Raw genomic sequence first — 14,176 nt, forward strand, 5'->3', positions numbered from 1 at the left:
AATATCCTCTTCCTCTCAATGCCGAGTACAACTCAATGTCAGTCTTTGAAAATATCTTCTCCTTGTAGTTTCTCTGCAACTTTGCCTTCATGCACAATTATAGAAGACAGAGAGTTTATTATTACTGCATATAAGCAGAAATTATATATTATTACATATTATATATTATTATATATAATATATATTATATATTATACATTATTATATATTATATATAAAATTATATATTATTACTGCATATAAGCAGACTGGATAAAGGCTATTGCATTAGTTTAGGCAACTGTAGCAGTTCTGTGGGAGACTAGAAGTGCTTCGATTTTGGTTGTGATTTCAATGTGTAGACCACACTTGCTGAAGAACTGGATGAGATGAAGAAGGAAGAGTGTGAAGAATCATGTCTGATTTCTAGGTTTTTAATTTGAGCGACCTGTAGATGATTTGGTTACTTATCTAGATTGAAAAGATCATCAGGAATGATAAAGAAGATATAGGTTCTCTAATGAAAATACCTGCTTAAAACGTTTTAGTGAGGGAAGGATACAAAGGGGAAAATGTGGGTCCAAGTTTGTGCTTCAGTGTTGTGTATATTATGATAGCTAGCAAAGACAACTGCAAAAATATTGCCCATCAAATGTATAAAAAACACCTTTTCCTTAGGAATATGGCTAAAGATATAATTTTGCTTATTAATTTTTGTTATGGGAAATTACAGCATGTTATAGATTGATATTACAAGCACAGATTACTTCACAAGTTCATGGCAAATACTTACCTATTAAAGCATCAGCTGTTGTAATAAGTAAAAGCGAATATTGCTAAAACTCTACTTTCTCCCTCTCTGCCCTTTAACAGGCTAGTGTCCATAAACAGCTCTTGATTTGACTAGATAATAGCTAGAAGTTATACTAACATTAACCAGTTACAATGCGTGATGTTTTTCTTACTAAACGTTCTTAAAAATCGATGCTAGTGATATATAATTAGCAACTTAATAAGTCAATGTACGTGTATATTTAAAACTTGTTTTTTGGTCATTTATGACAGTCACTATGTTTTGTGTTATGTGCTTTCTTGATGTAGGTTTTACTAAAAATGTTTGAAACTTCTCTAAAGAACAGCGTATTGGTGGATATAATTTACTTTCTCACACCCCAAGGCTAAAAATAATGGGAAAGAAACCAATCATGTAAAACTTCATTGAGCAGTGCGACATTTCTCAACCTGCAAATGAAATGAACACTTACTTGATTTCAACCGAATTGTTTTTAAAGATTCTTGCCTCCAGATGTAAATGCTTTAATTCTTTCCTGGGCAATGCAACACTCTCCTGCGAGGAGGTAGTAAATTTAAAGTAACTTGAACCATACGAATGTTCTGTAGGGAGAAAAGAAGGCACATGGTGAATAAAACGAAAACAAAAATTATGTGTGCAGATTACTCAGCCACACACTGTTGGTTATAGCAAAGATTCTTAAAGCCTTTAAGGAGGCTGGGGATTCAACAAGCTTATCAGCCAAACATCACAAAATAGTACCCTAAGAATATAGATTAGAGTTCAGATTGTTTCAGCGATGAATTGAAGCACAATTGAAGGGGCCTAATTATGGGAGATAGCGGAGAAATGCTACCAGATGGACTGCATGAGTCTGCAGCAATCAGAAATGAATTGCTGTTTCAATCACTGTAATTTATCCCTTGTAAGGCTCAGCAATCCTTGCAGCCACAGGCTTCGAGAAGAGAGGCTCCTTGTCCAACCAACCTCGAAAGGAACATTGACTTGGTCAGTTTCAATCACTTACTTGGGCAACAATGGATGCGGGGTGAACATCCTCAGGCAGGAATGTCAACCTTCAAGGGTCTTCCTAGGGGCATGATAATAGTTACTACCAACAGGCACCTCCTCCCGTTGCCCCTCATCCTCCAAATATCTATAAGGAATCAGCTGCTTTTATTATTCCTTTACTCCAAATTTTAACAGTCATTGCTTACACACAGCAAGTTTGGGTTATTGTGTTTCAAATAGGTAACTCTGCAAGGAACAGAACTGGGACTTTCCAACCATCTGTTTTTAACATCTATATCTCTCTGTCTGTCTATCTATCTATATATGTGGAAATTCTTGTGTATATAAATAAATGAAAATATAAAAGCCACTGGCATAATAAAGAGTTTAGCACACAGAAATTGGAAAGTATAGGAAATAATCACTGAAGAAGTTAAAAGAATATTAACACAACTTCACTAAGTACAAACATTAGCAGTTGTGGTCTTCTACCCTAGTAGAAATTGGCTTTGCTTAAGCAAGATTTTATTTTATTTTTTATTTATTTATTTTTTTCCAGTACCGGGAATCGAACTCACGACCTCGTGCTTGCCAGGCAGGCACAGTGCCTCTGAGCTAAATCCCCAGCCCTTAAGTAAGATTTTAGAAGTACAAAAATTTCAGTTATGTTGATAATAGGCACCAATTATTTCTCTTATACTAAATAAATTTAATGAGTTTTTCATTACTAGCTTAGTTTTGGTGTAGACGAAGACTTGGTTTTAATGAACAACAAAAAGAACATCTAAAATTGCATAGTTTCAAGGATATTAATATTTTTTATTTTTTTGTCCAGTAATTTCACTGGATTAGATTGAAGTGTCATAATTATGTCTACACATTTTCAAGTCAAGCATCACGATATATGTGAAGGGTATCTGTGATTTTGTATAATATACTTAATAACTGTATACAAGACAGTCATACATGTATTTCTTGGCAAGTAAATTTTATTTTAGGCTTTACTGTTGAATTTGGTAATCTTTACACAATATGGGCTGTATGAACTACAGCAGATGAATAGGTCATCATAAATTGTAAGATTTTGGATTAGTGCTATCAAATTTTGTATATCACTTAGGAGTTTTGAAGGACTTTTTCACTTAATTTTTCCATGTCCTTTTTGAGTCATTGCTAATCTTTAGCTTCTCAGTAAGTTTATGGTGTACAACCATTTAAAAGCAACAGCAGTCCTTCATAAACATGAACATATTATTTAAATGCTGTGACTTTATGTAATAAAAATTACAACTCAAGAGGAACTATTTAATTATATGCTTGCACATTCAGGCCTTTTAATTACGATAAAATTCAGAGAAGGAAAAAGTATGTTTCTTTGTATTGAGAGGCTAAATGAAAATCTGAAAAACTGAAATTGTCACAAAATTTAGTCATTTCTTATCAAAAATACTTCCCGCCTTATAATATACACTACACTCAGGGATTGAATATGAGTAACTTCACATTTTTACCCCTAGGGCTTTTAATAAAATACACATTTAGAGTAAAATCATTTCCTAATTGTTTTCCTCCATTTCTCAACATCCCTGAAAGTAGAATGTGTCTTACAATTGACAGTGTTTTACAAGAACCATTAGTACGGCAATAGTCATGAAATCCTAACTTGCTTATATGTGAAACTGATCATAGCTGTGCTTGTGAATATCTCTTCAGTTTAGTATGATGTATGTGTGTACTGATACTAACCAAATAAATACCAAACCCTCAGGGCAAGGGACACTTATAAATCTTTAGAACAATACAATTTCAGCTAGGATCCATATATTGTGCAGGAGTTACAAAAATCTATACTAGGTGAAATATAATATTGAGCACTTAATGAATGATAAATACATATTTCCTGAAAGCTCTGCAAGTTTATCAATAAATGCTAAGCAACAGCTGTATTATATTTTTATTTTCTCCCTAGGAAGAATCTTGAAAAAAGAAAGCAACAACGGACACATGCAGACACATACACTGAAATCTAACATCATATATGGGTCACCAGTTATCTTCATAGTGACATTGATATATCACTTTGTCAGAAAACTCCCTGCAACCTTGAATTGAATCCACCTATTTTCTAGGGACATAACTAAGGCAAAGATGAAAATGATTCTGGCAAATACTAAAGCATCAGTATGAGAACCTGCAGAACAGGTTTCAGGTATCTGTAGCCTGGTAGAAAATCTAGGTAATTGTGTAGTAGGCATTCTTACAAAATGCAGCTTATATTTAGGTCTACAAGAGCTTTTTCAATTAAAGTAAAATAAATTTCTACAAAAGTAATACATCTTAGATTTTTTTAAAAAATGGCAGCTTTACTAGTAACTTTGATAGCACAGAAGACAGTACCAAGTGCACCGATAGGTAGCAATTTCTGAGTTGACAGTAGTTCAGAAGAATCTGAATCTGAGTAAAAACCTGCAGAATTGTCTTAGCAATATCTCCATATTTTATTTTTTGTTCCTTTGTGTGTATACTGAAGGTTGAATGATAAAAATCTATGTATAAATGTATCTAAACGGTAGATCCAATAAATGTAACTTTCAAGTAACAAGAAAGCATTGTCATACTTTATTGATAGTACCTTTTCTCTTGTAGAACATAAAATAGTGATTTTTAAACTAATAGCACTTCAGGTAAAATTAGTTTTATTTAACATATCCTGCAAATGTTCTAAAAATAGCTACTATATATTTTATTTTATCCTTTCAAAGAACTTTGAAATATGTATATATATATATCTGTAAATAACTGAGGATTTCAGACAAGTCATTTTTAATTTACCAATTTTTATATTGACACTTATAAATAAAAGTGGCAAAGATCAATTCTTATTCCGATTTGTCATTGTAAAATACAAAACTCTGACAAAGTTTGTCTGTTAGACTTTGATATGAAGACATTTCAATCATATGTATACCAAGACAGGAACACATAGTGTGGGATTACAGCCAGTTTTTATTACCTTGACGTTGTTTATCATCTGTGTATTATCTGGGTTTTCCTATTCTCTCTCCCTCCTGCTGGCTATCTTTTGGAAAATTCTAACTTCTCATCATCACCATTAGTACGTGGACAGAAAATAAGAAAGGGAAAGTAAAATCAGTCTACCTGGCAACTTAATTCTATTAAAAGGATTATTGAGAGGATAAAAGTAATGTCCACAGTGAAATTACATGATTAGAGAAAATTGATGATACATGAACATATTAAAGGGCATAGATAGAATATATATACTGGATCAAAAAAAAAAGATGCAAATACTTAGCAAGTTTAGTGCTCTTTTATCTACTAAACCACAAAAATGAAAATATATTGGGCATTAGTTTAATCTGATTTGTTAGCTATGAATTTTTTTCTGAAAGAGTATTCTTGCAGTGTTCTAGAGCACTTGCAAGACCCTGAGATATGCCATTTTTGTTAGTATGTAAAAATAGTACACTGTGAAAATTAGTCAAATATTTATTAGATGAACAAAACAGTGCTCCACAAATCCATCCTTATTAAAAATTAAAATAGTGGAAAAATCTATCAGTACCCCTTTTCCGAACTTTGTCTTGTAATAATCTTCCATCAAAGGTAGTTTATTTGTATTTTTGTTATTAATATTATGCTGCAGTAATTACATTAGCACTGTCATTAATTTGCTTTACTGAAACAAAAGAGATTTACAGAAAATGCTGTTTTTGGAATCTTGCAAATATATATAATACATATTTAAGATTATCTTCAATATATACAATATTTAAGATACCTCTAAGTGAGGTTTATTTTTAATTAAACTAATTTCCAGAAAAATTTTCTCCCTGTAAGCAATCATGTCTTCTACATCTTTGCAGAGGAGCATTTCTTCAATAGATATCAGCTGATAGCTACTCAGATTGAAGGGTGAATTGCTCTTCACAGCATTTAACATCTTCAGGGACGCTGTAACTGATTCACTCACAGAAGAACAAACTGGGAAAATGCGAGCAGTCCACAAACTGAATTGTGCCTTGCTTCCTGAAAACAGCTCCTCTGTAACTTTAAGATTCCAAATCTCTAGACATGACAGAAAACTGATTCCAAAGAACTGAAGGAACTTTATATCTAATAATGTCTTAACGTTGCTTTTCAAGTTGTCTTGCACTCCAAATGCCATAGTTGAATACTTCACGTGTTCATTTTTCCTCAAGCTGACGGAATACAGAAAAGAATATGCAGGCACAACACTGGAAATGACAGAAGAACTGCTAATAATGCAGTTTTCTCCAATACACACATCCGGCCCCAGTCTGGAATATTCTACAACCGAGCCAGGTGCCACGGAGCACCCTGAATCCAGTATACTGTGAATGATACAGGATGTCTTGCCAGAACATTCTGGAATATATGAAAGGATACTAAAAGCTACTGATTGCAAACCAAGCTCTAGCTTTAAACTGCTATCTGAAGTAAAATGGAACAAATATTCTTCAGTTGTTCCGATGTGATAAAACTTAGAGTTATTAAGAACAACAACATTTAGTGATGTTCCTTTAAGAAGATGAAATATTCTCTGCCTTACATCTATCAACTTGGATTCTTCTTTAGTGACATTTGACATATTTCTGGTGTACTCCACAGTTGCTCCAGGTCCCAAAGCCTGAAGAAAGTCACCATACGCATCTATTTCACAGTTCAGTGTGCCCATTTCTTCATAAAAAGCAATTAACTTTTTTGCAGAGTTATGATCCATGTAAAATAGGCTATCGGTATAGACATACTCAGAGTCTAAGTGAAGACAGACAGCATCTCCCCTTGCAAAGTCTTGTGGACAAAAATTTCCAGGTCTACACACAGCATTAAGTTGATGCATCTCTTCTATGCTGGGCTTATGAAGGAAACGGTGGCAACACCTATATTCAAGATCTCTGTGCTTTAAATCATGAAAAGGATCTAAGACAAATACTCCATGTGTGGTACCTACAGCCAAACTAGAAGGATGAGCTAATGCAGTGAAGCCAGGTTTGTCAAATCTAATATACTCAAATTTTCCAATATTATACAGTTCAATATCATCTGCACAAGTGACCACAATGCCAGGATTCATATGTGAGGGGAAATCAATGTACATGGCTAGTTTTAATTCCAACATCTGATAAATGGGGTTACCAAATGGTAAAGCAGTGAAAATTTTCCCCAGAGCACTTGCGTTTGGAAGGCGTTGACTGTAGCCACCTATCAAAGTATAAAAGAAAACAAAAACACAATTTAAAAATGTTGCTGTTTATAAGATTTTCAAAATCCAGAAACATTTGTTACAATTCAAACTATCTCTAGCAGTATTTAATGTATACTATAACTCAGGAAATAACAATGTAATCCAGATTAAAAATTCAAAGAGCAATTTTATAGCTATTTGAGATAATGCAGGTTTTATTTTTTTTCCAATATGGACTGTCTTTATTATAGGAAATTAGTATCAACCCCTTTTTCTTATTGTTTTGTCTTTTATTAGTATATATTTGCAGTACATAATCTTTGCATTCCCTGTGTGGGGTTGGTACATTAACACATCTTCATTCCTTTTTACATCCCTTTCCCTTCTTCCCTCTCTCCTTCCCTCCCTCCATCTCTTGATCCCTTTTCCAACGATCTCCCTATCTCATATTATCTCTCTTTTATCTTACCATTCATTTATAATTTGGGTTTCTCATGTAAGAGAAATATTTGCAATATTTAAGTTTGTGTGTCTGATTTGTTTCACTTAACATCATGGTTTTAAGATACAGTTTTAAAGATTCTAGGTTAGGGAAAAATTTGAATATACTATAGAGCCTATGAGTTGTTCTGACTCAATAACAAGTAAAGACCATGTATCTACATTTTAAACTGTAAATTTTAAGAATGTTTAAACTCATACATTAAAAAGCTACAGGAAAAAAGTTATAAAAATACAGTACACGAATTCTAAAATATAACCCCAAAATATAATGATATATAATAACGTAATTCTCTATTAAATATTTATTTCAAGATGTAAATGTCTTCCTTTAAATTATTATACACACTTAAAAATAAAGGTACTTGATTCAATAATATTTAAACAATTTATACCTGTTTTTCATTTAGACTTTTCCTTCTAAGAAGAGCATAAATTAATTTCTTGAAAATTGTTCTCTTAAGTACATTAAGTATGTTGCACTATTTCTCTGTAACTATCATGATAGGCAGCCCACCAGAATAAAATGTCAGATAAAAATGAGTTCAAATATGGTTCACCACTTTTTAGCCATTTACTCTTACAGTTACTCCAAGTCAGCAAAGAAAGAATAATACTTGCCATATTACATTTTATGAAATCATTACCACATATAAAGCACATCGCACACAGTATATTGATGAACAAAATCAAAGTTAATAATAACTTTCTATTGTTTCCTTTTCCAAGACTAACCAACAGTAAATTTGAACACTGAAAGAACTAGCTACCACTGCCTGCCAATATCTACACTGATTCAGGACACTAGGTAGATACCAAAATATATAGATGCTCAAATCCCTTATATAAAATGACAGAATATATACATGTAACCTACATCTATCCTCTTTTTTGCTTTAAATCATCTCCAGATTACTATGATATCTAATTAATAACATGCAACTATTTGTAAATAGTTATATATTGCTTAGGGAACAATGACATGTTTAGCACAGATCCATCCATTTTTTCCCCTTAAAAATTTTCCATCTGTGGTTAGTTAAGTCTGCAAATGTGAAATCCACAGATAAAAAGGACTTACTATATTTTCAACTATGCTTGTCTGGTGTCTAATTAAATTTTTAAAATAAATTATTAATAATAGCTTTTTTTAGAAACAAAATCATAAACTCAATTGTATTATAATCTTAGTCTTGAAACCGGAGCTTAAACGCATTACATTCACATCATTCTCATAAAGAATCATGATTATATACATGAATTGTAAGAATCAGAAAGGGCTTCAGGAGCCATGGAGGTAAGTGGTAGTAAAATATGTTTTCCCAGACTACTGTTAGTCCATGACAAAGTCTTTATCAGTCCTCTAGCATACAGAGAAATAACAGAGGTTTTATGCAACCGAAATTTTCATAAAGCAGAGATTAAAAGAAATAGAAAAGAATAGAAGAAAAACAATAGAAAAAAGTTATGTAAATGGAGAGAAGGAAGATTGAAAGGGAAGGAGAATGAGAAAAAATAAACCATGTATTATATACAGGTACAAATTCTGTATGACGCATGCAATCATTATGTATGTCAAAAATATACCACTAATTTATAAAAGAAGTATTTTTGATTGTGTAGAAATGTGTAGGCTATTCAAGTAAAGAACATTAAAAAATAAAAAACTATCTTTATTCTAAGATTATTTCTTTCCATGTCTTCTGCTTTAAAATATCCTTCATTATGTGTTTGTGTTTCTTCTTATTTACAACTCTGCTAAGGACTGTAACCTTTGGAAATCAAAAATTAGACAAATGCAAGACAGAAGGTATTGGCAAAAGTCTAGTAGCAAGTGTGTTAAACTAGTCTCTTACCCATAGCAAAATCCCCTCAAAAGCATTCCTGAGAAACGATCATATTTTGATGAGCTTTGTCTTAAGAAAAAAGAGCTTTCTATATATATACCAAAGATAAAACAATATCTGCAAAACAATTGATGATGTATGAGATAGATCTACAATTTGAAGGATAATTTTTGTTTGGTTGGTTTTATTTTTTAGTACTGGGAATTGAGCTCAGGACCCTGCACTTGCCAGGCAGGTGCTATGCCTCTAAGCTATACCTCTGGCCTAAGGATAAATTTTTTGAGAAGCATTGTACTACTTGGAACCTAGGAACACTAAGAAAAGTATGAAATATTTTTTTTTTAAAGAAAATAACTTCAAATAATACAAATAATTAACAGGAGAAAAAAGTTATTTGCATGACAGCCAAAAGTCCTAATATATCAAAAGCAGAGGATTTAAAAGAAAACATCAATTAATAAAGTAAATTTTACCAGAGTGAATTAATAGTATAGTGAAAGAATTCCATTTATCTTCATATAGCTTTTCCAAACATCGAAGAGCACACAGGGTTGATCCTCCATTTCCTTAAAAATAATTTTAAAAGCACAATTTATTTCATAGATATCCACTAAAAGTTTATAATGTTGGTAAACTTATGACTTTAAAGGTATTGCTTTAGCTATAATTACCTAGGTAAACAGCAATAGTATTGGCAAAGAATAAAATTAATATACCTTACAGCAGAAAAAAAATGAGTAATTATTATAAAAACTCAGAGAATAGTCCTTGGTAATAAATAATTAGGTAAAATTTTCCCCAAAACTGTAATTGAAAAAGAAAGATGAATTATATGATCTGTAACATAGTAAGACTCTTCAGTATAAACATTCATAGGCAATAACAAATCCTAAAACCAATTTAAATAATTCTTCCATATGACATAATCAAATATATAAATTAGCTTTTTTAGGAGGAGGTGGTTTGGTACCGGGAATCGAACTCAGGATCTTGTGCTTGCCAGGCAGGCACTTGTGCAGCTGGGCTATATCCCTGGCCCCTAGCTTTTCTTTTTAAAACTATTTTAAGAACTTGGTTTCCAAAACAAAATATCTTGTAAACAATTAATTCACTACTTACTACTACCACCATAGACAAGATATTTAACTGTGGGGTTGGATTTGGGAGGGACTTTAAGAGCTCAACTAATGAGATCCAAAGAAATAATCACCATCCGAATAAATTGTACTAAAAGTAATAAAATTCTCTTTTTAAAAAATTTTTATCTTTTTGAGACAGGGTCTCACTTTGCAGTTCAGGCTGGCCTTGAGCTCACTTTGTAGCCCAGGCTCATCTCCAGCTTGCAACGATCTTCCTGCCTCTGCCTCCGAAGTGCTGGGATTACAGGTGTGTGCCACCATGCCAGCCTAAAATTCTCTTTTAAATAACATTCTGGAAATTTTTCACTGTTAAGTCATAATTAGTACAAGCAGCTGCTATACTCTTTATTTTTCTGAGAGTCAATTTAAATTTATATTTTAATATTTGTAAAGGTCATGGGTCAAGAAGTGTAGCTTATAAACGGTAAACCACAGAAAGTATTTTTTCAATGATTATTCTGCCCAAAATCTATGTATAAATCTGTCCATAAAATGCATACCAATTTTGGATCCAGCAGGATCAACAAAAACATGATATTGAACTCCAAGGGGTAATTCCTTTCTCTTCAGCTTTTCTGACAGCTGCTGCTTATAAGCAAGTTCCTGCTTTTCATCAGCAGCTGTTAGTACAACTATGTCCCAGAATTCTCCAGCTCCCACAGGTTTGCCTGTTTGGGAAAAGCAACAAAATGATAACAAATATGATCATAATTATCTACCTATTATAGGTTTATTTCAAATAAAAAGGAAAAATAATATTTATTACCATTTTCAAAAATGTAACTGCTACTTTTGAAAATTATGAAATTATTGTTGGCCTACCAATACCATTGAAAATAGTTCTACTGAATATTGACTATAAATTATTTTTTTTCTCTTCCTTTACATTTCTCCCTGGTGTAATGGCCCAGAATCCCATTTCTTTAAAAATTCTGAAAGATTTAATGCAATGTTTCTTGATTAAGTGAGGTTCTTTTAATTTGCCAAAGATTATCATTTCAATCCTTAAAAAAAACATACAAAGAAAGAAATAACTGAATACTGAGCTTTAAAAATAAATTTTCATGTACCTACCCCACCTAATGTCCCTTGGGTAAGAAAGATTCAACGCAAGGATTCATTCCTTTAGTGCTACTTGTTTATGTGAGTATTTCATCTTTTATTACCTTAGCATGAACTATGTAACCTTACCTAGGCTATTAGAATATGACACAAAATCATGGTTAACGAAAAAGGTCAAAAACCCCTGATGATCTCATTAAAAGACAGAGTATTTTTAGTAAGCAGCTGGAATCTCTTCTTTACCATTAAACAAGATGAAAAAGGGCTTTTATTAATTTACAAATGAGAACTGTCAACTAGAATCTAGCAGTTCTGAACATTTTATTGTTATCCAAATGCTAGTCCCTGTATTTTTTAAGCAGTCACTAACGTAAAAAATACAAAAAATTTTACTACACAATCGTATAGGGAATGCCAAATGGCACAGCCTTTTTTTAAACACTGAGCAAATTCTTACACCATATTCTCTGACTTGTTCCCTCTCCCCTTCGTGTTTACATTAGGGAACAAACTGGTGAGACAAGTAGAGAGGATAGCAGAAGAGGAAAACTAGATTTACTTATAAGGTTCCAAATATTATATTTCAGGCCTTTTAGATTTTTAAAAATAACTTCTATGAGCTAATCAATGTATTTTTATAGCTTCGTGATACCAATAATTTTCTTCCCCACCCTCCTCCTTTATTTTAATATCTATTCGATAACAAATGAAGTTAAGGCAATAAGGCGAACGTGAAGCAGGGGACAATGATAGAATAAAAACGCAAAAGGTAAATATTAGCTATTCTTGAGTCAGTTTCCCAGTACTGCAGTTTCCCAGAAAGTGGCAGTCGGGCAAATCTCCCGGTCTTTAGGGCACCCTCCCTCCAGGCGGCCCAGGAAAGCTGAGATTCTTCTTTGGTACCTCTCAGTTCTGAAAACTTCTGCAATTTTCTTTGGGTGGCTTCCCGCAGAGACACATTGAACGGGACCCTAGCGGCCGCCATAGTATCCGCTTCCGGGTCCGGGTCTCGCAGCACGCATGCGTGTAGGGCTCTCTAGAGCCAGGACCCGACAAATACTGCTCCTGGAAAATACAGCCCCGCCCTTTTTTGCGTCCCTCACGTAACCACGCCCCCTAGGGCCTCGCCTCTTTCAGGGAAAGCCTTGACGTTCTGCGCCCAGTGCTTGCCACGTTTCCCTGGCAACGGTTCTTGGTCTCAGAAGACCATCTAGCAATTTGTGGGACTGCGCCGGGTCTGGGCCGCCCTTTCCCGGTTCTTAAGACCTTGAAGCCGGGTTGACCCGGTGAGTGGTTCAAGTCAGGGGACACCACTGTTGGAAGCGACCCACCAGAGAAGATGAAACCATCACCGAGGTTCCTCTTTTCTCTCCCAGGGTGATTCCTCCCCAGTGGTTTATGTGAGTACTTAAACCCCAGTGGGGTTTGTGAGTACTTAAACCCCAGTGGTTTATGTGAGTACTGCTCCCCAGTCGGGAGCAGCGGAATCACTTCCCAACAACGGCCGTCTTGTCAGCTCATGTCTAACTCTGGGTCATCTGGAGAGATCTGTCCCCCACACAGCGTCGAGATACCCAGTCTGAATATTTAAGCTTTATATTCTTTTCAGGAAGTTGAGCTTTGTCCCCGCCGCTCACCATCGGTGGAGCCACACCACCCCTCTGCTTGGGTTCACCTCATATGTGCACAAGCCGCCCTCCCAGGCAGTGTCAGTGAAGTTGTGTAGAGTTCAGTCACCAGCCAAGTTTTGTTGAGGTATCACAATTAGTACCTGATTTAAAGAAAATACAGCATTCAATTCCAACCTCAGAACTCGTTCTACTGCACCATACAGTTTGATTTATTTGAGAAACCACATCTTCATTAAAATCTTTATCAAGAACATAGTAGTTAAAGCCCCGCGGACTTTCTTTAGTTTTTCTTTTATACACTAAAAACTTGACTTTGATATTTAATTATCTGACAGTGAAAGCCTTCGTAAAAAAGACAAGTTACCCTTTCAGGGTTTTGTCATTTAAACTTTTTGTTAATAAAAATAATTCATTCTCATTGAAGAACATTTAGAAAATTTGAGTGAGGTAAAACTCTGCAGAAGAGAAAGTTACAAGATAGAATTCCAGAGGTAACAAAGGGACATAAAAAGGATTTTGGCTTATACTTTTGAATGAAACAAAGCTATTCTAGGGTTTTAATGTGACTTGCCTTATTTTCGAAAGACCATTCAGAAATATGAGAATAGATTGTAGTGGGGATGGAGCAAGGAGAAAGGAGAGACTTGTTGAAGGCGGTTGCAGTAACACACACCATGACAGTTGTTGAAGGCTTGGTCCAGAAGCTACCAGTGCGGTTGGTGGCTAATCGGTCAGACTGTGGATAGTTTAAAGGCAAACTGTAGGTTAATAGAGTGAGAGAAGAGGAGTCAAAGTTGGCTGCCTGAGGGCAGAGTGGCAACTGAGATGGTGAATGCTACAGATGGAAAATGTTGTTGGGGTGGTAAGGACAGGCTGTGATTTGATTTTAGACACATAGAAGAAACGTGTATGCATATATAGTGGAAATGTGTGTGTGTGTGTGCGCGGCTGTGTGCATTATTCGGGTGTAGTTCACCAAAGAG

The 14,176-nt window shown here is 34.2% G+C and overlaps 2 protein-coding genes across 3 annotated transcripts in view; one reads left to right on the forward strand and one right to left on the reverse strand.

The window, feature by feature from the left end:
• Nucleotides 1-4,379: 4,379 nt before the first annotated feature.
• Nucleotides 4,380-12,620, reverse strand: Fpgt (fucose-1-phosphate guanylyltransferase). The gene is made up of 4 exons (XM_005385241.2): nt 12,466-12,620; nt 11,001-11,168; nt 9,835-9,927; nt 4,380-7,030 (listed from the first exon to the last, which is right to left on the reverse strand). The coding sequence occupies exons 1-4, from the start codon at nt 12,545-12,547 to the stop codon at nt 5,577-5,579; spliced, it is 1,797 nt and encodes a 598-aa protein (XP_005385298.1). The 5' UTR covers nt 12,548-12,620; the 3' UTR covers nt 4,380-5,576.
• Nucleotides 12,621-12,707: 87 nt separating this feature from the next.
• The window catches only part of Lrriq3 (leucine-rich repeats and IQ motif containing 3), a 146,780-nt gene continuing 145,311 nt past the window's right edge, over nt 12,708-14,176 (forward strand). The window contains exon 1 of one of the 2 annotated variants that reach the window (XM_013514453.1): nt 12,708-12,962. The gene's annotated coding sequence lies outside the window, so the exon portion shown is untranslated. The remainder of the gene's footprint in view (nt 12,963-14,176) is intronic. The other variant, XM_013514454.1, reaches the window with a different exon arrangement.

This window comes from Chinchilla lanigera, unplaced genomic scaffold, assembly GCF_000276665.1.
Source record: "Chinchilla lanigera isolate Chin_1 unplaced genomic scaffold, ChiLan1.0 scaffold00022, whole genome shotgun sequence".
Classification (NCBI taxonomy): domain Eukaryota; kingdom Metazoa; phylum Chordata; class Mammalia; order Rodentia; family Chinchillidae; genus Chinchilla; species Chinchilla lanigera.

Bases quoted from the DNA above. Each gene is read 5' to 3' on its own strand.
- Fpgt (XM_005385241.2), bottom strand. From the start codon at position 12,547: ATGGCGGCCGCTAGGGTCCCGTTCAATGTGTCTCTGCGGGAAGCCACC. The intron at 9,928-11,000 runs GTATGCATTTTA...ATTATTTTTAAG, and splicing joins TCCTGCTGGATCCAAAATTG to GAAATGGAGGATCAACCCTG. The intron at 7,031-9,834 runs GTAAAATTTACT...ATACTTTGATAG, and splicing joins TATACTATTAATTCACTCTG to GTGGCTACAGTCAACGCCTT.